The sequence below is a fragment of the Carcharodon carcharias genome, chromosome 11 (genome assembly GCF_017639515.1).
Source record: "Carcharodon carcharias isolate sCarCar2 chromosome 11, sCarCar2.pri, whole genome shotgun sequence".
NCBI lineage: Eukaryota > Metazoa > Chordata > Chondrichthyes > Lamniformes > Lamnidae > Carcharodon > Carcharodon carcharias.
In genome coordinates this window covers 163,517,123-163,542,174 of record NC_054477.1, presented here as the reverse complement: position 1 = coordinate 163,542,174, position 25,052 = coordinate 163,517,123, and the positions used below count along the sequence as shown (strand labels likewise).

At 54.1% G+C, this 25,052-nt stretch overlaps 1 protein-coding gene across 1 annotated transcript in view; it reads left to right on the top strand.

Moving 5' to 3' along the window:
* LOC121284041 (collagen alpha-1(IV) chain-like) overlaps nt 1–25,052 on the top strand; it is a 208,769-nt gene that overhangs the window by 98,344 nt on the left and 85,373 nt on the right. The window contains exons 2-8 of the mRNA XM_041199004.1: nt 10,130–10,189; nt 15,595–15,684; nt 15,770–15,814; nt 17,996–18,040; nt 18,126–18,188; nt 18,821–18,874; nt 24,688–24,714. Coding sequence (XP_041054938.1) covers nt 10,130–10,189; nt 15,595–15,684; nt 15,770–15,814; nt 17,996–18,040; nt 18,126–18,188; nt 18,821–18,874; nt 24,688–24,714 — 384 coding nt within the window. The remainder of the gene's footprint in view (nt 1–10,129; nt 10,190–15,594; nt 15,685–15,769; nt 15,815–17,995; nt 18,041–18,125; nt 18,189–18,820; nt 18,875–24,687; nt 24,715–25,052) is intronic.

The window sequence follows — 25,052 nt, the reverse complement described above, 5'->3', positions numbered from 1 at the left end:
TGTGATAGGTGGGTCTGGGTGTGATAGGTGGGTCTGGGTGTGATAGGTGGGTCCGGGAGTGATAGGTGGGCCTGGGAGTGATAGGTGGGTCTGGGTGTGATAGGTGGGCCTGGGAGTGATAGGTGGGCCTGGGTGTGATAGGTGGGTCTGGGTGTGATAGGTGGGCCTGGGAGTGATAGGTGGGCCTGGGAGTGATAGGTGGGCCTGGGAGTGATAGGTGGGCCCGGGAGTGATAGGTGGGCCTGGGAGTGATAGGTGGGTCCGGGAGTGATAGGTGGGCCTGGGTGTGATAGGTGGGTCTGGGAGTGATAGGTGGGCCCGGGAGTGATAGGTGGGCCCGGGAGTGATAGGTGGGCCCGGGAGTGATAGGTGGGTCTGGGAGTGATAGGTGGGCCTGGGAGTGATAGGTGGGTCTGGGAGTGATAGGTGGGTCTGGGAGTGATAGGTGGGCCTGGGTGTGATAGGTGGGCCTGGGAGTGATAGGTGGGCCTGGGAGTGATAGGTGGGCCTGGGAGTGATAGGTGGGTCTGGGAGTGATAGGTGGGTCTGGGTGTGATAGGTGGGCCTGGGAGTGATAGGTGGGCCTGGGAGTGATAGGTGGGTCTGGGTGTGATAGGTGGGTCTGGGTGTGATAGGTGGGTCCGGGTGTGATAGGTGGGCCTGGGAGTGATAGGTGGGCCTGGGTGTGATAGGTGGGTCCGGGTGTGATAGGTGGGCCTGGGAGTGATAGGTGGGTCCGGGTGTGATAGGTGGGTCTGGGAGTGATAGGTGGGCCTGGGTGTGATAGGTGGGCCTGGGAGTGATAGGTGGGCCTGGGAGTGATAGGTGGGCCTGGGAGTGATAGGTGGGTCCGGGAGTGATAGGTGGGCCTGGGAGTGATAGGTGGGCCTGGGAGTGATAGGTGGGCCTGGGTGTGATAGGTGGGCCCGGGAGTGATAGGTGGGCCTGGGAGTGATAGGTGGGTCCGGGAGTGATAGGTAGGTCTGGGAGTGATAGGTGGGTCTGGGTGTGATAGGTGGGTCCGGGAGTGATAGGTGGGTCTGGGAGTGATAGGTGGGCCTGGGTGTGATAGCTGGGTCCGGGTGTGATAGGTGGGCCTGGGAGTGATAGGTGGGCCTGGGAGTGATAGGTGGGCCTGGGAGTGATAGGTGGGTCTAGGTGTGATAGGTGGGTCCGGGTGTGATAGGTGGGCCTGGGAGTGATAGGTGGGCCTGGGAGTGATAGGTGGGCCTGGGAGTGATAGGTGGGCCTGGGAGTGATAGGTGGGTCCAGGAGTGATAGGTGGGCCTGGGAGTGATAGGTGGGCCTGGGAGTGATAGGTGGGCCTGGGTGTGATAGGTGGGTCTAGGTGTGATAGGTGGGTCTGGGTGTGATAGGTGGGTCCGGGAGTGATAGGTGGGCCTGGGAGTGATAGGTGGGTCTGGGAGTGATAGGTGGGTCCGGGAGTGATCGGTGGGTCTGGGAGTGATAGGTGGGCCCGGGAGTGATAGGTGGGTCTGGGAGTGATAGGTGGGCCCGGGAGTGATAGGTGGGCCCGGGAGTGATAGGTGGGCCCGGGAGTGATAGGTGGGTCTGGGAGTGATAGGTGGGCCCGGGAGTGATAGGTGGGCCCGGGAGTGATAGGTGGGCCTGGGAGTGATAGGTGGGTCTAGGTGTGATAGGTGGGTCCGGGTGTGATAGGTGGGTCCGGGTGTGATAGGTGGGTCCGGGTGTGATAGGTGGGTCCGGGAGTGATAGGTGGGTCCGGGAGTGATAGGTGGGTCTGGGAGTGATAGGTGGGTCTGGGTGTGATAGGTGGGTCCGGGAGTGATAGGTGGGTCTGGGAGTGATAGGTGGGCCCGGGAGTGATAGGTGGGCCCGGGAGTGATAGGTGGGCCTGGGAGTGATAGGTGGGTCTGGGAGTGATAGGTGGGCCCGGGAGTGATAGGTGGGTCTGGGAGTGATAGGTGGGTCTGGGAGTGATAGGTGGGTCTGGGAGTGATAGGTGGGCCTGGGAGTGATAGGTGGGTCTGGGAGTGATAGGTGGGCCCGGGAGTGATAGGTGGGCCTGGGAGTGATAGGTGGGCCTGGGAGTGATAGGTGGGCCCGGGAGTGATAGGTGGGTCTGGGAGTGATAGGTGGGTCTGGGAGTGATAGGTGGGTCTGGGAGTGATAGGTGGGTCTGGGAGTGATAGGTGGGTCCGGGAGTGATAGGTGGGTCTGGGTGTGATAGGTGGGTCTGGGTGTGATAGGTGGGTCCGGGTGTGATAGGTGGGCCTGGGAGTGATAGGTGGGTCTGGGAGTGATAGGTGGGTCCGGGAGTGATAGGTGGGTCCGGGAGTGATAGGTGGGCCCGGGAGTGATAGGTGGGCCCGGGAGTGATAGGTGGGCCCGGGAGTGATAGGTGGGCCCGGGAGTGATAGGTGGGTCCGGGAGTGATAGGTGGGCCCGGGAGTGATAGGTGGGTCTGGGAGTGATAGGTGGGTCTGGGAGTGATAGGTGGGCCCGGGAGTGATAGGTGGGCCCGGGAGTGATAGGTGGGCCCGGGAGTGATAGGTGGGTCTGGGAGTGATAGGTGGGTCTGGGTGTGATAGGTGGGTCTGGGAGTGATAGGTGGGTCCGGGTGTGATAGGTGGGCCTGGGAGTGATAGGTGGGTCTGGGTGTGATAGGTGGGTCTGGGAGTGATAGGTGGGTCTGGGAGTGATAGGTGGGCCCGGGAGTGATAGGTGGGCCCGGGAGTGATAGGTGGGCCTGGGAGTGATAGGTGGGCCTGGGAGTGATAGGTGGGCCTGGGAGTGATAGGTGGGTCCGGGTGTGATAGGTGGGCCTGGGTGTGATAGGTGGGCCTGGGAGTGATAGGTGGGCCCGGGAGTGATAGGTGGGCCTGGGAGTGATAGGTGGGCCCGGGAGTGATAGGTGGGCCCGGGAGTGATAGGTGGGCCCGGGAGTGATAGGTGGGCCCGGGAGTGATAGGTGGGCCTGGGAGTGATAGGTGGGCCTGGGAGTGATAGGTGGGTCTGGGAGTGATAGGTGGGCCCGGGAGTGATAGGTGGGTCTGGGAGTGATAGGTGGGCCTGGGAGTGATAGGTGGGCCCGGGAGTGATAGGTGGGTCTGGGTGTGATAGGTGGGTCTGGGTGTGATAGGTGGGTCTGGGAGTGATAGGTGGGCCTGGGAGTGATAGGTGGGCCTGGGAGTGATAGGTGGGTCTGGGAGTGATAGGTGGGTCTGGGTGTGATAGGTGGGCCTGGGAGTGATAGGTGGGCCCGGGAGTGATAGGTGGGTCTGGGAGTGATAGGTGGGCCTGGGAGTGATAGGTGGGTCTGGGTGTGATAGGTGGGTCTGGGTGTGATAGGTGGGCCCGGGAGTGATAGGTGGGTCTGGGAGTGATAGGTGGGCCTGGGTGTGATAGCTGGGTCCGGGTGTGATAGGTGGGCCTGGGAGTGATAGGTGGGCCTGGGAGTGATAGGTGGGCCTGGGAGTGATAGGTGGGTCTAGGTGTGATAGGTGGGTCCGGGTGTGATAGGTGGGCCTGGGAGTGATAGGTGGGCCTGGGTGTGCTAGGTGGGCCTGGGAGTGATAGGTGGGCCTGGGAGTGATAGGTGGGCCTGGGAGTGATAGGTGGGTCCAGGAGTGATAGGTGGGCCTGGGAGTGATAGGTGGGCCTGGGAGTGATAGGTGGGCCTGGGTGTGATAGGTGGGTCTAGGTGTGATAGGTGGGTCTGGGTGTGATAGGTGGGTCCGGGAGTGATAGGTGGGCCTGGGAGTGATAGGTGGGTCTGGGAGTGATAGGTGGGTCCGGGAGTGATCGGTGGGTCTGGGAGTGATAGGTGGGCCCGGGAGTGATAGGTGGGTCTGGGAGTGATAGGTGGGTCTGGGAGTGATAGGTGGGCCTGGGAGTGATAGGTGGACCTGGGAGTGATATGTGGGCCTGGGAGTGATAGGTGGGCCCGGGAGTGATAGGTGGGTCCGGGAGTGATAGGTGGGCCTGGGAGTGATAGGTGGGTCTAGGTGTGATAGGTGGGTCCGGGTGTGATAGGTGGGTCCGGGAGTGATAGGTGGGTCCGGGTGTGATAGGTGGGTCCGGGAGTGATAGGTGGGTCCGGGAGTGATAGGTGGGTCTGGGAGTGATAGGTGGGTCTGGGTGTGATAGGTGGGTCCGGGAGTGATAGGTGGGTCTGGGAGTGATAGGTGGGCCCGGGAGTGATAGGTGGGCCCGGGAGTGATAGGTGGGCCTGGGAGTGATAGGTGGGTCTGGGAGTGATAGGTGGGCCCGGGAGTGATAGGTGGGTCTGGGAGTGATAGGTGGGTCTGGGAGTGATAGGTGGGTCTGGGAGTGATAGGTGGGCCTGGGAGTGATAGGTGGGTCCGGGAGTGATAGGTGGGTCTGGGTGTGATAGGTGGGTCTGGGTGTGATAGGTGGGTCCGGGTGTGATAGGTGGGCCTGGGAGTGATAGGTGGGTCTGGGAGTGATAGGTGGGTCCGGGAGTGATAGGTGGGTCTGGGAGTGATAGGTGGGCCCGGGAGTGATAGGTGGGCCCGGGAGTGATAGGTGGGCCCGGGAGTGATAGGTGGGCCCGGGAGTGATAGGTGGGTCCGGGAGTGATAGGTGGGCCCGGGAGTGATAGGTGGGTCTGGGAGTGATAGGTGGGTCTGGGAGTGATAGGTGGGCCCGGGAGTGATAGGTGGGCCCGGGAGTGATAGGTGGGCCCGGGAGTGATAGGTGGGTCTGGGAGTGATAGGTGGGTCTGGGTGTGATAGGTGGGTCTGGGAGTGATAGGTGGGTCCGGGTGTGATAGGTGGGCCTGGGAGTGATAGGTGGGTCTGGGAGTGATAGGTGGGTCTGGGAGTGATAGGTGGGTCCGGGTGTGATAGGTGGGCCTGGGAGTGATAGGTGGGTCTGGGAGTGATAGGTGGGTCTGGGTGTGATAGGTGGGTCTGGGAGTGATAGGTGGGTCTGGGAGTGATAGGTGGGCCCGGGAGTGATAGGTGGGCCCGGGAGTGATAGGTGGGCCTGGGAGTGATAGGTGGGCCTGGGAGTGATAGGTGGGCCTGGGAGTGATAGGTGGGTCCGGGTGTGATAGGTGGGCCTGGGTGTGATAGGTGGGCCTGGGAGTGATAGGTGGGCCCGGGAGTGATAGGTGGGCCTGGGAGTGATAGGTGGGCCCGGGAGTGATAGGTGGGCCCGGGAGTGATAGGTGGGCCCGGGAGTGATAGGTGGGCCCGGGAGTGATAGGTGGGCCTGGGAGTGATAGGTGGGCCTGGGAGTGATAGGTGGGTCTGGGAGTGATAGGTGGGCCCGGGAGTGATAGGTGGGTCTGGGAGTGATAGGTGGGCCTGGGAGTGATAGGTGGGCCCGGGAGTGATAGGTGGGTCTGGGTGTGATAGGTGGGCCTGGGAGTGATAGGTGGGTCTAGGTGTGATAGGTGGGTCTGGGTGTGATAGGTGGGCCTGGGAGTGATAGGTGGGCCCGGGAGTGATAGGTGGGTCTGGGAGTGATAGGTGGGCCTGGGAGTGATAGGTGGGTCTGGGTGTGATAGGTGGGTCTGGGTGTGATAGGTGGGCCCGGGAGTGATAGGTGGGTCCGGGAGTGATAGGTGGGTCCGGGTGTGATAGGTGGGTCCGGGAGTGATAGGTGGGCCCGGGAGTGATAGGTGGGTCCGGGTGTGATAGGTGGGCCCGGGAGTGATAGGTGGGTCTGGGAGTGATAGGTGGGCCCGGGAGTGATAGGTGGGCCTGGGAGTGATAGGTGGGCCCGGGAGTGATAGGTGGGCCCGGGAGTGATAGGTGGGCCCGGGAGTGATAGGTGGGTCTGGGAGTGATAGGTGGGCCCGGGAGTGATAGGTGGGTCTGGGAGTGATAGGTGGGTCTGGGAGTGATAGGTGGGCCCGGGAGTGATAGGTGGGCCCGGGAGTGATAGGTGGGCCCGGGAGTGATAGGTGGGTCTGGGAGTGATAGGTGGGCCCGGGAGTGATAGGTGGGCCCGGGAGTGATAGGTGGGCCCGGGAGTGATAGGTGGGCCCGGGAGTGATAGGTGGGCCCGGGAGTGATAGGTGGGTCTGGGAGTGATAGGTGGGCCCGGGAGTGATAGGTGGGCCCGGGAGTGATAGGTGGGTCCGGGTGTGATAGGTGGGCCCGGGTGTGATAGGTGGGTCCGGGTGTGATAGGTGGGTCTGGGAGTGATAGGTGGGCCTGGGAGTGATAGGTGGGTCTGGGAGTGATAGGTGGGCCTGGGAGTGATAGGTGGGCCTGGGAGTGATAGGTGGGTCTGGGAGTGATAGGTGGGCCTGGGAGTGATAGGTGGGCCTGGGAGTGATAGGTGGGCCTGGGAGTGATAGGTGGGCCCGGGAGTGATAGGTGGGCCTGGGAGCAGCTGGGGAACACACCGTTGCCCACGAGCAGCCCCCGACAGTGGTTTCACGTTGGCTGGTGTGACACACGGGCCGAAATGGTCAGCGCTGCCTAGATTAGGGTGGGTGGGGTGGCGAGAGGAGGGCGAGCGCTGTATTCAGTGCAGGCACAGGGGTGGGGGGGGGCACTGACAGGAAGCCCCCTGAAGGTAGAGAGCTGAAAACTTCATGCGTGTCAAATAAAGATTTTTAAATCTGGAAAAAAATGTCTACACGACACAAGCGTGTGACCCGAGCACAGACATTATAAAGATTCTGCGCATGGATTTTTATTGTTTTAATTTAATAACAGAAACCCCCTCCCACCCTTGGATGAGGTTTCTTTAAAAATACAAAGGCCACCTAGCCGATTCACCCACCCGCCAACCATAACATTGGACGCACAGTGAAAAATCCCAGCTTTTTGCGCTATTTATGGGCTTAACAGGCCTGTTAACTGCCGGTGGGCCCGCTTCCAAGCTTAGTGTGCGCTCGCTGACCGAAATGTGGCGCGATGCTGTTGGGACCCTCACCTGACATCATCGTGTGCTACTTTACACTCGAGCAGATCAGGCATGAGCCCGCTCCGTGAATAATTCTGGCCTCGCTGTCTGGCCTTACAAAGCCTTTGACCTTGCAGCATGTTATCACGTTGAAGGTGGTTTATAAATACACGTTGTTGTGAGGTAACTATTTCAGCCTGAGCTCAGTTACAGGGTAGAGGCTCTGTAACCTCCTCTCTGGCAGTGAATTTGGCTCCGTCAACCCATTACTTTCAAGCTATAAACTTTAACAGGTGAATGAATGCTCCAGGTCAGGGAGTGCACCAAGATAAAAGCAAAATACTGTGGATGCTGGAAATCTGAAGCAAAAGCAGAACATGCTGGGAAAACTCAGCGGGTCTGACAGCATCTGTGGAGAGAGAAACAGAGTTAATGTTTCGAGTCCACATGACTCTTCTTCAGAGCTAAAGAGAAGTAAAAATGTGATGAAATTTATACTGTTTAAGGGGGGGTGGAGCAGATGAAGCTGGATAGAAGACCAGCGATAGGTGGGGGCAAAGGAGAGATTGCCAGAGGTGTCACGGGCAAAAGGGTCAAAGGGGTGTTAATGGTAGTGGTAAGGGCTAAAGGAGGTGCTGATAGAGGCATTAAGGTCAGAAAGCAGAATGTGATAATAGCAGGACAAGGGTAAGCACTCTGGAAAGAACAACATGAACAAGTGACAGATAGCCAGAGTGGAGGTGAGGGATGGGAAGGTGGTGGGAAAAAAGATTGAAAATAGGATAAAAGGTGGGGATAAAATGGTGAATATAAATGAAAATAAATAAAAATAAAAATAAGTGGATTAAAAATAAAAATAAAAATGAATACTGGAAAAAGGAGATAAAAGAGGGTGAAGATGGAGGAGAGAGTTCATGATCTAAAGTTGTTGAATTTAATATTCAGTCTGGAAGGCTGTAAAGTGCCTAGTTGGAAGATGAGGTGCTGTTCCTCCAGTTTGCGTTGAGCTTCACTGGAACAATGCAGTAGGCCAAGGACGGACATGTGGGCATGAGAGCAGGGTGGTGTGTTGAAATGGCAAGCGACAGGGAGGTCTGGGTCATGCTTGTGGACAGACCAAAGGTGTTCTGCAAAGCGGTCGCCCAGTCTGCGTTTGGTCTCTCCAATGTAGAGGAAACAGCATTGGGAACAACGAATGCAGTAGACTAAATTGAGGGAAGTGCAAGTGAAATGCTGCTTCGCTTGAAAGGAGTGTTTGGGCCCTTGGACGGTGAAGAGAGGGGAAGTAAAGGGGCAGGTGTTGCACCTTCTGCGTTTGCACGGGAAGGTGCTGTGGGAGGGGGTTGAGGTGTAGGGGGTGATGGAGGAGTGGACCAGGGTGTCCCGGAGGGAACGATCCCTACAGAATGCCGACAGGGGGGATGAAGGGAAGATGTGTTTGGTGGTGGCATCATGCTGGAGTCGGCGGAAATGGTGGAGGATGATCCTTTGAATGCAGAGGCTGGTGGGGTGATAAGTGAACACAAGGGGGACCCTATCATGTTTCTGGGAGGGAGGAGAAGGCGTGAGGGCGGATGCGCGGGAGATGGGCCGGACACGGTTGAGGGCCCTGTCAACGACCGTGGGTGGAAAACCTCGGTTAAGGAAGAAGGAGGACATGTCAGAGGAACTGTTTTTGAAAGTGGCATCATCAGAACAGATGCGACGGAGGCGAAGGAACTGAGAGAATGGGATGGAGTCCTTACAGGAAGCGGGGTGTGAGGAGCTGTAGTCGAGGTAGCTGTGGGAGTCGGTAGGCTTGTAATGGGTATTGGTGGACAGTCTATTACCAGAAATTGAGACAGAGAGGTCAAGGACTGGAAGGGAAGTGTCAGAGATGGACCAGGTGAAAATGTTGGGGGGGGGGGGGTAAAATTGGAAGCAAAATTGATCATTTTTTCCAGGTCCAGACGAGAGCATGAAGCAGCACCGAAGTAATCATCGATGTACTGGAGAAAGAGTTGTGGGAAGGGGCCGTAGTAGGACTGGAACAAGGAATGTTCCACATACCCCATAAAGAGACAGGCATAACTGGGGCCCATGCGGGTACCCATAGCCACACCTTTTATTTGGAGGAAGTGAGAGGAGTTGAAGGAGAAATTGTTCAGCGTGAGAACAAGTTCAGCCAGACGGAGGAGAGTAGTGGTGGATGGGGATTGTTCGGGCCTCTGTTCGAGGAAGAAGCGGAGAGCCTTCAGACCATCCTGGTGGGGGATGGAGGTGTGGAGGGATTGGACGTCCATGGTGAAGAGGAGGAGGTTAGGGCCAGGGAACTGGAAATTGTTGATATGATGTATCCCCGTGTTATGCCTCTCCCATGTATTTGCCAAAATGAGAACAGTAGAGATATTAACAGAAACTTTTGGAAATGATTTGTGGTTTTCAAATATTTGGTTGTATTCCTTTGTGATTGAGCTGACAGAGAGAGCGTGAGAAGGAGACAGTTTCAAGTAATATTCCTCTGGGAGAATCATTATGTGTTCTGGTCTTCAAACAGCAGATGGTTAGTAAAAAGGGGTAGGGATGGGCTGGTGTTTGTTATGATACCATAATGTGATATTAACGCACCCGAGAACGTGGGATCCACACACGGCAGTTTGAGAAGTTAAATCATGATCTTTTTATAAAACCTGGAAATTAAGAAGCTGACACAGTCCCTGTTTATTTTAGAAACCGCCTTTAACAAATAAGGAACAGCAACATCTCCCTTTATTACAAACATCAAAGGTGTATCATAAATCCGATTAAAATCACCAACTATCCTGGGCAGCATTTCAAGGACAGGTTACACCTGGTCAAAGAACGATGTTTAAATCCTGTCAGCTCCCATCATTGTCTTCAGTCACACCAAGACAGCCATCCTTACCTGCTCTGCCCTCTATGTGACTCCCGGCCCATATCAGCACGCTTATTAACAGAGTACAATCATAGTTAGGCAGTATATGGATAGGTGAGTGGAGAAAGAAGTTCTTGCTGTTTGACTACTCTTTGCCAACAGGCTGATCGCGATGGATTCGGAACTGTGATGCACTCTGCAGTCAAATATCCCATTGACTTTCAAAGCTAATGATGAGATAGTGGCCACATTGGTGAGGCCCATGGAAACATGACTCCATCAATGTCTTCCTGAGAATGGGAAAGGAAGCTCATAAGGTGAAAAAGCAAACTACAACAGAAATGTATGAGACTCCTAATGTTGTCCATTTGCTTCCTCCCACAGGCATGTCATGGATGTACCTCTAGCTCCAAGTGTGACTGCAGTGGTGTTAAAGGAGAAAAGGTCGGTGCAACATTTAATCCGGCATGAGTGAGCTGCTTTACAATCCTTTCAACAAGATAACATCCTCTTCAATATATCCAGTGACTTTGAGATTGGGCTAGACTTTCACCTTCAGAGTCGTCCTTGGGAACAGGTCTTTTGGCTGCTCACACAGGGTGCAGCTCTCCCAAAGGTGGAGGTGAAGCTCACAGTTATGGTATCTGTGGGGTAGGGTAAATTCACCAATCCCCTGTAACCAGAGGTCCCACACTCAGTGCGTTTTTGAGATTGGCAGGATAAATTTCCAGTGTTGTCCATGCTCTTCCTTAACCCGTCACTAATTTCAGAGCACGGACTCTGGGTGGAGGGAGCGAGTAGAGAGTGGACAGGGAGGACAGGGCAGGAATTAACATTTCCTCCCACAGCTGGAGAGTCACTGAGTGTAACAGACAGCAGCAACCTGAACAGATACAAACTCAGTTCCAAACTAACCACCCGGTCCACTACTCTCCATCGGAGGCAAAAGCAAACCACAAATTAGGCAATAGAGAATCAGAGTCGATCACACACCCGCCTGTCACACACCCGCCCGACACACACCCGCCTGTCACACACCCGCCTGTCACACACTCCACCTGACACACACCCCACCCAACACACTCCCGCCCGACACACTCCCGCCCGACACACTCCCGCCCGACACACTCCCGCCCAACACACTCCCGCCCGACACACTCCCGCCCAACACACACCCGCCTGTCACACACCCGCCTGTCACACACTCCACCTGACACACACTCCCACCCGACACACTCCCGCCCGACACACTCCCGCCCGACACACTCCCGCCCAACACACACCCGCCTGACACACACTCCACCTGACACACACTCCACCTGACACACACCCGCCCGACACACACCCGCCTGTCACAGACCCGCCCGACACACACCAGCCTGTCACACACCCACCCGACACACACCCGCCTGTCACACACCCGCCCGACACACTCCAGCCTGTCACACACCCACCCGACACACACCCGCCTGTCACACACCCGCCCGACACACACCCGCCTGTCACACACCCGCCCGACACACACCAGCCTGTCACACTCCCGCCCGACACATTCCAGCCTGTCACACACCCACCCAACACACACCCGCCTGTCACACACCCGCCTGACACACTCCAGCCTGACACACACTCCACCTGACACACACTCCCACCCGACACACTCCCGCCCGACACACACCAGCCTGACAGACACCCACCTGTCACACACCCACCCGACAAATACCCACCTGTCACACACCCGCCCGACACACGCCCGCCTGTCACACGCCCGCCTGTCACACGCCCGCCTGGCACACACCCGCCTGGCACACACCCACCCGACCCACGCCCACCTGACACACACACCCCTGTCACACACTCCACCCGACACACACACACCCACCTGTCACACACCCACCCGACCCACACCCACCTGACACACACCCAACTGACACACACACCCCTGTCACACACTCCACCCGACACACACCCGCCCGTCACACACCTGCCTGTCGCACACCCGCCCGACACACACCCGTCTGTCACACACCCGCCCGACACACACCCGCCTGTCACACACCCACCTGACACACACCCGCCTGTCACACACCCACCTGTCACACACCCGCCTGACACACACCCGCCTGTCACACACCCGCCTGTCACACACCCGCCTGACACACACCCGCCTGTCACACACCCACCCGACACAAACCCGCCCAACACACACCCGCCTGTCACACACCCACCCGACACACACCCGCCCGACACACACCCACCCGACACACTCCCACCCGACGCACACCCACCCGATACACACCCACCCCACACACACTCGCCTGTCACACACCCGCCTGTCACACACTCGCCTGTCACACACCCACCCAACACACACCCGCCTGACACACACCCAACCGACACACACCCGCCTGTCACACACCCGCCTGTCACACACCCACCCGACACCCACCCACCCGACACACACCCGCCTGACACACACCCACCTGTCACACACCCGCCTGTCACACACCCGCCTGTCACACACCCGCCTGTCACACACCCGCCCGACACGCATTCCTGGATTCTCCAGAGGAAGAAGTTTAATTTCCTACGGCTGCCAAATTTGTGTGATGTAACAGATTAAGCTGTGCTCAGTAAGATGCTGAGTCTGACACAGTGAGAGCCCCCCCAGCAGCCACCTGGTTACCGGAGTCTTTAAACCTCGATTGTGAACAAGGAGACTGAGGGAATGGAACACATTCAAATAAAGAGCAGGAGTTTGGCTGCTACACTGTACGTGTAGTCTAAGACTAACTTCTCAATGAAACCCTCACCTTTTAAGAGGAGAAGGTCACAGGAGGTTGTGAGAAGTGAAATGCTGCCTTTCCAGATTGTTTTCTTAATGTAAACAAGAGGCGACACAATTTGGTTATGTGATTAAAAATGCAAAACTGGAGGATGTGACCCCTCTTAACCTGCAGCCATCAGCTTTGTTCACTTGGCCCACTCCAAACATCTGGAAATGTTTCCTCGTTGCAAAATCAGATTGTCTGACATCCGCTGGGCATTTGCAGCATTTCTCTGCAAACAAACTGGTGGGCTTCAGGGCTGGAGTTAACGTCAGACTGGCCAACAGACTTACACCAGTGACCCTGCCTTGGTGCTGTAACCCTGCGCTGTCAGCAGTGTCAGTCCACTAGGAGCTTTCCCCTTTCGAGTATGGAACCTGCAAATGCAGAACACTCCATATACGAGAGGGATTGGACACATGTTCACCTTTAAAGTAATACTGACTTTATAACAATGTCAACATGGTGTTGTGAAAGGGAAATCATGTTTAATCAAATTATTGGAATTCTTTGAAGGGTCATATGTGCTGTGGATAAAGGGGAACCGGTGGATGTACTGTACTTAGATTTCCAGAAGGTATTTGATAAAGTGCCACATCAAAGGTTATTGCAGAAAATAAAAGCTCATGGTGTAGGGGGTAACATATTAGCATGGATAGAAGATTGGCTAGATAACAGGAAGCACAGAGTTGGCATAAATGGGTCTTTTTCTGGTTGGTGGGATGTGACGAGTGGTGTGTCACTGGGATCAGTGCTGGGACCTCAACTTTTTACAATTTATATAAATGACTTGGATGAAGGGACAGATGGAATGGTTGTTAAATTTGCTGATGACACAAAGATAGGTAGGAAAGTAAATTGTGAAGAAGATGTAAGGAGGCTACAAAGTGACATCACTAGGTTAAGTGAGTGGGTAAGGATCTGGCAAATGGAGTAGAATGTGGGAAATGTGAAATTGTCCATTTTGGAAGGAAGAATAAAAAAGAAACATATTATCTAAATGGTGAGAGATTGTAGAGCTCTGAGATTCAGAGGGATCTGGGTGTCCTGGTGCATGAATCACTAAAGGTTAGTATGCAGGTACAGCAAGTATTAGGAAAGCTACTAGAATGTTATCATTTATTGTGAGGGGAATTGAGTACAAAAGTAGGGCGGTTATGTTTCAGTTGTACAGAGCACTAGTGAGACCACATCTGGAGTACTGTATACAGTACTGGTCTCCTTATCTAAGGAAAGATGTAAATGGGTTAGAAGCAGTTCAGACAAGATTTTCCAGACTAATATCTGGAATGGGCGGGTTGTCTTATGAGGAGAGGTTGGACAGGTTAGGCTTGTATCCGCTGGAGTTTAGAAGAGTAAGAGGCGACTTAATCAGAATCTTTAAAATCCTGAGGGGTCTTGACAGGGTGGATGTGGAGAGAATGTTTCCTCATGTGGGAGAATCTGGAACTAGGGGTCACGGTTTAAAAATAAGGGGTCGCTCATTTAGGACAGAGATGAGGAGAAATTTTTTGTCTCAGATCTTCCTCAAAAGGTGAAGGTTGGAAGCAGAGTCTTTGAATATTTTTAAGGCAGAGCTAGAGAGATTCTTGATTAACAAGCAAGTGAAAGGTTATCAGGGGTAGGCAGGAATGTGGAGTTGAGGTTACAATCAGATCAGCCATGATATTATTGAATGGCAGAGCAGGCTTGAGGGGCCAAGTGACCTACTCCTGCTCCTAGCTTGTATGTTCGTAAGCGCTTGTCAGAACGTTCCCAATTGGATTACATAGCACAATGAAGAAACATGCAGTGCAATAGCAAAACACACGATTATGCCAGTTAAACATGATCTGATGGGATGAAATGTTTTCTCAAATAGAGAGAGGATTATTGATGCTCATATGCAAATTATTTTGAAGAATTTCCCTTTAATGAGAAAGAGACACAGTATGTGATTAGCATTTGTCCCTTCAACAGCTCATCTCTTAATGGAAACCTGATAGAACATTAGAATTCTTTATTAACAATTATTTTTCACAATGGTACTCATGGCATTGGCGATGACACAATGTGACTCTATTGCAATCAAGTGTATTACTGGAGGTCTGAAAGGTATCGTTGCCTCTATCAGCCTGAATCTTTACCAGTCTGAAAGATTTGTTACACCCTCCAATGTCACTATTTAACATGTTCTTTCATCAATTTACTGAACAGAAGGTATATCTTGTTCCTTGAATTCTTCCAGTTCCATTTTGACATACCGCTTCCTAAAATGGTCCCTGCCTCCCTGTCAAACCCACATTGTCTCACTGGTCTGAGTTTTAACTGTGCTGGATCACTTTCACATGCATGTTGTGGTCCAGAGCTATGGATAGTGGTGATAGAGGCTCCCAAATTCTCTCCATCGCATGGCTGACCAGGAATCTCTCCCACTCTTACCACCCATCACTGGCATGTGTTGGAATGATTTACAGTGATTCGGTCACACTGTAAACGCACTATCCTTGGCCATCAAGTTCTGGAGTGGGGCTATGAACCCAGAGCTATAGGTTCAGAGGCAGGGACACTACCCATTACGCCACAAGACCTCCAGGTATTACTGTGGGTTATTTTCTTTTTATTCTGTTTATGCAATAAATGTAATTCTTAGGATTGCCGTGATTCTCATGTCATTGTTATTGTGCTTTACAATCCAATTGATTTCTTGGGAGTCAGTAACCAATGCTTGGTGAGTGGACTGAGGATAATTGGATCTGAAATAATTCAGCTCACACTGTTAAACAATTGATTATTTTCTTATTTTTACATAACACCAGCATAAATTCCTATGTCAACATTTATGATGGAAGCTGGCTATGTAAACTTGTCACGTTACACATCAGTACCTCTACTGGGCAGAGGGTGTAATGATAGTGAAACACTGCCCACAGAGTACAAATTAGTAAAATTTACTCTCAGATTTTTGTAATTTGTTGCTTCTCTTTAAACCCTCCAATGGTGATTATTAATTAAGGTACAAATGTGTTTATTGATTTTCAGGGTGCGATAGGTTTACCTGGTTTTGCAGGACCCATAGGAATGCCAGGATTCCCGGGAGTTGAAGGTCCTGTTGGCTCTGCGGGACCAAAGGTAATTGCAGTCGGATTATCCAGGATTTTGTTTCCAAACACCGTTAGGCTGCATTTTGTAACAAAATGCCTCCTTTATATTTCAGGGTGACATCGGTGAACCGGGATTAACGGGGAAGAAAGGAATCCGGGTATGTATTGTTGACGATCCGTATCGAGTCTTATTAATGGTTTCAGGCTTCAGCCATTACAGCCCATATCAGATGGGCTGTTTGTAAAACCTTCGGGAATAGGAAATGATGGAAATATCTAGGGATGTTGATGATGAAAAATGTCAATTGCAGATGGTGGAAATCTGAAATAAAAATAGAAAAAAAAACAGGAAACACAGGGGTAGTATCTATAGAGAGAACAGGGAAAATGCTTTGGGTGCAGTCAGTGAGTCATCATGAGCAATATTGCTTGTAAAGGAACAAAGGATACAAAAAGCTCATGTAGGCACAAACACACATCCACAAAAGCAGGTAGGCAAACATTTATGTACACACACACACACACACACACACACACACACACACACACAGATGTACACACACTCCAACACACACAAACATACACTCTTCACATGCAGTCTCAAACATACACACCAACACACAGGCCAGGATTTGGCCCTCGTGGGCGGACTCAGTGGGGGTGGGTGGGAGCGGTCGGGAAGCTGACCGCTGCCCGTGGTTGTGCAGTGATGGTGATTTCACAGCGCTGGACCAACGGAGACCCGCCCCAGTGTGAAACGCGTGCTGCAGTGCTCGGTGCTGCCAGTGTAGGCGGTTGTGGGGGGGGGAGTGAGGAGGAGGAGGAGGGCAAGAGGGGAACTTTGCGCATGCACGCAGGTGCACACTGGAAACGTTCCCTGATGCACACAGCTACCTCAGGGAGATAAAGATATAAAAAATTAAAGATGTTAAAAGACACGTCCCCTCATGTGATTCTGCGACTCTGTCACATGAGCAGGGACGTGTTAGAAATTAGTATGAAAATTTTAAATTTTTTTTCAATGACACGGATCTAAATCTCATCTAAATTTCACCAAAAATGCAAAGGCTGCTTGGCCTTTTCACCCACCCACCAACCGTGAGTTTGGACAGGTAGCACAAAGTTTAATTCAGTTAGATCGTTAATGGCCTTAATGGGCCTGTTAATTGTCAGCGGGCGCGTTGCCAACTCCCAAGCACACGCCCACCGACCGAAATATCGCGTGAGGGCACGATGATGGTCAGGACGCTCGCCCGAAGTCATCGCGCATCATTTTATGCTCATTCGGGTGGGGTGCCCAGCAACAAGAAAATCCTGGCAATGGACACACATTCAGACATACACACGCACACGCCAGTTTGCTATTCTGTGCCTATCCAGCTCACCACACCTACGGCAGCATGTGGATTTGGATTTATTGCCCCCCCCTGTCTGCTGGTCATGGTGATGGATCTTAACCACAGGCTTACTAGTCTCATCATGGTGCTTTTCCAGTACAGCTGAAGCTCTAACAGTGTGCCGGTCACCTGCAATACCGAGCGATTGCTGCAAATAACAGGGAGAGGATTTCCAAGGTTCCATCACAATCTCCAGCTCTGTCTTTGGTAGACACCAAGTCATAGAATCATTGGTTGATGCAGAACCAAAGGAACCCATTCGGTCCATCATGCCTGTGCTGGCCCTTTGAAAGAGCTATCCAATTAGTCCCACTCCCCTGTTCTCCCCCGAGGGCCCTGAATTTCTTTCCTTTTCAAATATTTTGAAAGTTGCTATTGAATCTGCTTCCTCTGCCCTTTCAGGCAGCACCTTCCAGATCACAACAACTCACTGTAAAAAGAAAAGTTCCCTCATGTTGCCTCTGGTTCCTTTTCCCAGTTTCCTTAAATCTGTGTCCCTCTGGATAACGGCACACATGACTCTGGAAACTGTTTCTCCTTATTTACTCTATCAAAACCCCTCATGGTTTTGAACACCTCCATTAAATCTCCTCTTAACCTTCTCTGCTCTAAGGAGAACAAACCCAGTTTCTCCAGCCTCTCCATAAAACTGAATACCCTCATCCCTGTTCCCAGTCCTGTAAATCTCCTTCGCACCCTCTCCAAGACCTTGGCACCCTTAGTGGACTATAAATTATAACAGCTCCCTCCAGAGTGTACAACAATCTTACAGTAAAGCTACCACAAAACATTGGGATGATATCCAACCTGGAGGGACAATAAAAGAGTTGACGTTAGCTATAGGATCAGATTAGATTATAACATGAAAATAATGGAGATTTTTCTCAGTTCCTGAAGCACGTTATTCATCAGCTGTTTTATTATATACTCTTAACAACACAGGGTCCCGCAGGTTCACCAGGATTCCCAGGGACCCCAGGATTACCTGTAAGTACAATATCCCCTATTATTCACATTTAAAACACTGAACTGTTCCAAACTGTAACCCTCTGACAATTCTCCTCGCTCCCAGGGTTTACCAGGACAGGATGGACCACCAGGAGCAGCAGGAATCCCAGGCTGCAACGGTACAAAGGTGAGTCTCGATACCGGGATTGGTTTAACCGGCGCTTGATGCAACTTTATAGAATTTCCCAACACAGAACCAGACCATTCGGCCCATCTGATTGAGGCAAGTCAGTTTCTCCTTCCTTCGAATCACTCCCCACACCATTTTCATTTATTCATTCCTGGGATTTGGGCTTCGCTGGCTGGGCCAGCATTTATTGTCCATCCCTAATTGCCCTTGAGAAGGTGGTGGTGAGCTGCCTTCTTGAGCCGCTGCAGTCCATGTGGTGTAGGTGCAACCACAGTGCTGTTAGGGAGGGAGTTCCAGGATGCACCCTTTAATATCCCATCCAGACTAATCCCACTCTCCCCCTCACTCCCCGCACCCTTTAATATCTCACCCAGTATAATCCCACTCTCCCCCTCACTCGCTGCACCCTTTAATATCCCACCCAGTCTAATCCCACTCTCCCCCTCACTCCCTGCACCCTTTAATATCCCACCCAGTCTAATCCCATTCTCCTGTTTATTTTAAACACTTGAAATACCATAACATGCTGAGCAAGCTGGGCCAGTCTCTGATTGGTTGGTGCTTGTTAGGCAACACAGAGATTCATGGACATGGAACGTGAAGCCTAAAACCATTCTGTCTTGATTTAGGGTGAAATAGGTCCATTGGGACCCCCTGGATTACCAGGTCTCCAAGGATCTCCTGTAAGTACCTGTCAATATAACTTGAATTTGTCATTTCAGATTTATGGAGGGGTGTGACTGTGGAGGGTTGTGACTGTGGAGGGGGTATGACCGTGGAGGGGTGTGACTGTGAAGGTGTGTGACTGTGAAGTGGGTGTGACTGTGGAGGGTGTGACTGTGGAGTGGGTTTGACTGTGGAGGGGTGTGACTGTGGAGGGGTGTGACTGTGGAGTGGGTTTGACTGTGGAGGGGTGTGACTGGAGGGGTGTGACTGTGAACTGGGTGTGACTGTGGAGGGTGTGACTGTGGAGTGGGTTTGACTGTGGAGGGGTGTGACTGTGGAGGGGTGTGACTGTGGAGTGGGTTTGACTGTGGAGGGGTGTGACTGTGGAGGGGTGTGACTGTGAACTGGGTGTGACTGTGGAGGGTGTGACTGTGGAGTGGGTTTGACTGTGGAGGGGTGTGACTGTGGAGGGGTGTGACTGTGAACTGGGTGTGACTGTGGAGGGTGTGACTGTGGAGTGGGTTTGACTGTGGAGGGGTGTGACTGTGGAGGGGTGTGACTGTGGAGGGGTGTGACTGTGAACTGGGTGTGACTGTGGAGGGTGTGACTGTGGAGGGGTGTGACTGTGGAGTGAGTATGACTGTGAACTGGGTGTGACTGTGGAGGGGTGTGACTGTGGAGGGGTTTGACTGTGGAGGGTGTGACTGTTGAGGGGGTGTGACTGTGGAGTGGGTTTGACTGTGGAGGGGGTGTGACTGTGGAGGGGTGTGACTGTGGAGGGGTGTGAGTGTGGAGGGGTTTGACTGTGGAGGGCTGTGACTGTGGAGTGGGTGTGACTATGGAGGTGTTTGACTGTGGAGGGGGTGTGACTGTGGAGGGGTGTGACTGTGGAGGGGTGTGACTGTGGAGTGAGTGTGACTGGAGGGGTGTGACTGTGGAGTGGGTGTGACTGTGGAGGGGGTGTGACTGTGGAGGGGGTGTGACTGTGGAGTGAGTGTGACTGTGCAGTGGGTGTGACTATGGAGTGGGTGTGACTGTGGAGGGGTGTGACTGTGGAGCGGTTTGACTGTGGAGAGGGTGTGACTGTGGAGGGGTGCGACTGTGGAGGGGGTGGACTGTGGAGTGGGTGTGACTGTGGACGGGTTTGACTGTGGAGGGGGTGTGACTGTGGAGGGGTGTGACTGTGGAGGGTGTGACTGTGGAGTGAGTGTGACTGTGGAGGGGTTTGACTGTGGAGGATGTGTGACTGTGGAGGGGTGTGACTGTGGAGGGGGTGTGACTGTGGAGTGGGTGTGACTGTGGAGTGGGTGTGACTGTAGAGTGGGTTTGACTGTGGAGGGGTGTGACTGTGGAGGTGTTTGACCATGGAGGGGGTGTGACTGTGGAGGAGTGTGACTGTGGAGTGGGCGTGACGGTGAAGGGGTGTGACTGTGGAGGGGTTTGACTGTGGAGGGGTTTGACTGTGGAGTGGGTGTGACTGTGTAGTGGGTGTGACTGTAGAGGGGTTTGACTGTGGAGGGGGTGTGACTGTGGAGGGGTGTGACTGTGGAGGGGTGTGATTGTGGAGGGGTGTGACTGTGGACTGGGAGTGATGGTGGAGGGGTTTGACTGTGGAGGGGTGTGACTGTGGTGTGAGTGTGACTGTGGAGGGGTTTGACTGTGGAGGGTGTGTGACTGTGGAGGGGGTGTGACTGTGGAGGCGTTTGACTGTGGAGGGGTGTGACTGTGGAGGGGTGTGACTGTGGAGGGGTGTGACTGTAGAGTGGGTTTGACTGTGGAGGGGTGTGACTGTGGAGGGGTTTGACCATGGAGGGGGTGTGACTGTGGAGGAGTGTGACTGTGGAGTGGGTGTGACTGTGGAGTGGGTGTGACTGTGGAGGGGTGTGACTGTGGGGGGGTTTGACCATGGAGGGGGTGTGACTGTGGAGGAGTGTGACTGTGGAGTGGGCGTGACGGTGAAGGGGTGTGACTGTGGAGGGGTTTGACTGTGGAGGGGTTTGACTGTGGAGTGGGTGTGACTGTGGAGGGGTGTGTGACTGTAGAGGGGTGTGACTGTGGAGTGGGTGTGACTGTGGAGGGGTGTGACTGTGGAGTGGGTGTGACTGTGGAGGGGGTGTGACTGTAGAATGGGTTTGACTGTGGAGTGGGTGTGACTGTGGAGGGGTGTGACTGTGGAGGGGTGTGACTGTGGAGTGGGTGTGACTGTGGAGTGGGTGTGACTGTAGAGTGGGTTTGACTGTGGAGGGGTGTGACTGTGGAGGTGTTTGACCATGGAGGGGGTGTGACTGTGGAGGAGTGTGACTGTGGAGTGGGCGTGACGGTGAAGGGGTGTGACTGTGGAGGGGTTTGACTGTGGAGGGGTTTGACTGTGGAGTGGGTGTGACTGTGTAGTGGGTGTGACTGTAGAGGGGTTTGACTGTGGAGGGGGTGTGACTGTGGAGGGGTGTGACTGTGGAGGGGTGTGATTGTGGAGGGGTGTGACTGTGGACTGGGAGTGATGGTGGAGGGGTTTGACTGTGGAGGGGTGTGACTGTGGTGTGAGTGTGACTGTGGAGGGGTTTGACTGTGGAGGGTGTGTGACTGTGGAGGGGGTGTGACTGTGGAGGCGTTTGACTGTGGAGGGGTGTGACTGTGGAGGGGTGTGACTGTGGAGGGGTGTGACTGTAGAGTGGGTTTGACTGTGGAGGGGTGTGACTGTGGAGGGGTTTGACCATGGAGGGGGTGTGACTGTGGAGGAGTGTGACTGTGGAGTGGGTGTGACTGTGGAGTGGGTTTGACTGTGGAGGGGTGTGACTGTGGGGGGGTTTGACCATGGAGGGGGTGTGACTGTGGAGGAGTGTGACTGTGGAGTGGGCGTGACGGTGAAGGGGTGTGACTGTGGAGGGGTTTGACTGTGGAGGGGTTTGACTGTGGAGTGGGTGTGACTGTGGAGGGGTGTGTGACTGTAGAGGGGTGTGACTGTGGAGTGGGTGTGACTGTGGAGGGGTGTGACTGTGGAGTGGGTGTGACTGTGGAGGGGGTGTGACTGTAGAATGGGTTTGACTGTGGAGTGGGTGTGACTGTGGAGGGGTGTGACTGTGGAGGGGTGTGACTGTGGAGTGGGTGTGACTGTGGAGGGGTGTGACTGTGGAGTGGACGTGACTGTGAATGTGTGTGACTGTGGAGGGGTGTGTGACTGTAGAGGGGTGTGACTGTGGAGTGGGTGTGACGGTGAAGGGGTGTGACTGTGGAGGTGTTTGACTGTGGAGGGGTTTGACTGTGGAGGGGTTTGACTGTGGAGTGGGTGTGACTGTGGAGGGGTGTGTGACTGTAGAGGGGTGTGACTGTGGAGTGCGTGTGACTGTGGAGGGGTGTGACTGTGGAGTGGGTGTGTCTGTGGAGGGGGTGTGACTGTAGAATGGGTGTGACTGTAGAATGGGTGTGACTGTGGAGGGGTGTGACTGTGGAGGGGTGTGACTGTGGAGGGGTGTGACTGTGGAGTGGGTGTGACTGTGGAGGGGTGTGACTGTGGAGTGGACGTGACTGTGAATGTGTGTGACTGTGGAGGGGTGTGACTGTGGAGTGGGTGTGACTGTGGAGGGGTGTGACTGTGGAGTGGACGTGACTGTGAATGTGTGTGACTGTGGAGGGGTGTGACTGTGTAGTGGGTGTGACTGTAGAGGGGTTTGACTGTGGAGGGGGTGTGACTGTGGAGGGGTGTGACTGTGGAGGGGTGTGATTGTGGAGGGGTGTGACTGTGGACTGGGAGTGATGGTGGAGGGGTTTGACTGTGGAGGGGTGTGACTGTGGTGTGAGTGTGACTGTGGAGGGGTTTGACTGTGGAGGGTGTGTGACTGTGGAGGGGGTGTGACTGTGGAGGCGTTTGACTGTGGAGGGGTGTGACTGTGGAGGGGTGTGACTGTGGAGGGGTGTGACTGTAGAGTGGGTTTGACTGTGGAGGGGTGTGACTGTGGAGGGGTTTGACCATGGAGGGGGTGTGACTGTGGAGGAGTGTGACTGTGGAGTGGGTGTGACTGTGGAGTGGGTGTGACTGTGGAGGGGTGTGACTGTGGGGGGGTTTGACCATGGAGGGTGTGTGACTGTGGAGGAGTGTGACTGTGGAGTGGGCGTGACGGTGAAGGGGTGTGACTGTGGAGGGGTTTGACTGTGGAGGGGTTTGACTGTGGAGTGGGTGTGACTGTGGAGGGGTGTGTGACTGTAGAGGGGTGTGACTGTGGAGTGGGTGTGACTGTGGAGGGGTGTGACTGTGGAGTGGGTGTGACTGTGGAGGGGGTGTGACTGTAGAATGGGTTTGACTGTGGAGTGGGTGTGACTGTGGAGGGGTGTGACTGTGGAGGGGTGTGACTGTGGAGTGGGTGTGACTGTGGAGTGGGTGTGACTGTAGAGTGGGTTTGACTGTGGAGGGGTGTGACTGTGGAGGTGTTTGACCATGGAGGGGGTGTGCCTGTGGAGGAGTGTGACTGTGGAGTGGGCGTGACGGTGTAGGGGTGTGACTGTGGTGGGGTTTGACTGTGGAGGGGTTTGACTGTGGAGTGGGTGTGACTGTGTAGTGGGTGTGACTGTAGAGGGGTTTGACTGTGGAGGGGGTGTGACTGTGGAGGGGTGTGACTGTGGAGGGGTGTGATTGTGGAGGGGTGTGACTGTGGACTGGGAGTGATGGTGGAGGGGTTTGACTGTGGAGGGGTGTGACTGTGGTGTGAGTGTGACTGTGGAGGGGTTTGACTGTGGAGGGTGTGTGACTGTGGAGGGGGTGTGACTGTGGAGGCGTTTGACTGTGGAGGGGTGTGACTGTGGAGGGGTGTGACTGTGGAGGGGTGTGACTGTAGAGTGGGTTTGACTGTGGAGGGGTGTGACTGTGAGGGGTTTGACCATGGAGGGGGTGTGACTGTGGAGGAGTGTGACTGTGGAGTGGGTGTGACTGTGGAGTGGGTGTGACTGTGGAGGGGTGTGACTGTGGGGGGGTTTGACCATGGAGGGGGTGTGACTGTGGAGGTGTGTGACTGTGGAGTGGGCGTGACGGTGAAGGGGTGTGACTGTGGAGGGGTTTGACTGTGGAGGGGTTTGACTGTGGAGTGGGTGTGACTGTGGAGGGGTGTGTGACTGTAGAGGGGTGTGACTGTGGAGTGGGTGTGACTGTGGAGGGGTGTGACTGTGGAGTGGGTGTGACTGTGGAGGGGGTGTGACTGTAGAATGGGTTTGACTGTGGAGTGGGTGTGACTGTGGAGGGGTGTGACTGTGGAGGGGTGTGACTGTGGAGTGGGTGTGACTGTGGAGGGGTGTGACTGTGGAGTGGACGTGACTGTGAATGTGTGTGACTGTGGAGGGGTGTGTGACTGTAGAGGGGTGTGACTGTGGAGTGGGTGTGACGGTGAAGGGGTGTGACTGTGGAGGTGTTTGACTGTGGAGGGGTTTGACTGTGGAGGGGTTTGACTGTGGAGTGGGTGTGACTGTGGAGGGGTGTGTGACTGTAGAGGGGTGTGACTGTGGAGTGCGTGTGACTGTGGAGGGGTGTGACTGTGGAGTGGGTGTGTCTGTGGAGGGGGTGTGACTGTAGAATGGGTGTGACTGTAGAATGGGTGTGACTGTGGAGGGGTGTGACTGTGGAGGGGTGTGACTGTGGAGGGGTGTGACTGTGGAGTGGGTGTGACTGTGGAGGGGTGTGACTGTGGAGTGGACGTGACTGTGAATGTGTGTGACTGTGGAGGGGTGTGACTGTGGAGTGGGTGTGACTGTGGAGGGGTGTGACCGTGGAGTGGGTGTGACTGTGGAGTGCGTGTGACTGTGGAGCATCTCGATATGAATTTCACTCTGCTGTAATGTTGTTTTTCAGGGACAACCAGGCACTCCAGGGATGAAGGTAAAAAGCAAACCCAATTTTCAATTTTTGTTCAAAAATTCAAATGTGAAGTGCTGGGCAGGAATAATCCAAGTTCCCATTGTATCCCTGATTTCCCACCTCCGTGTTCCCAACGAGTGCAGACTCCCCACCGGGCACTCGTCATCGCAGAATCAAGGAGGACAGGATGAGGCCTTTCTGCCCTTCAATCCTGTTCCACCATTCAGTCAGATCATGGCTGATCGAAACCTCTACCTATCCTTGCTGCATATTCCTCGATATTCTTACCCAGCAAGAGTCTATCGCCCTCAGTCTTGACATCAATTGCTTCCTATTATTTGATAAATATGTGTGGTTGT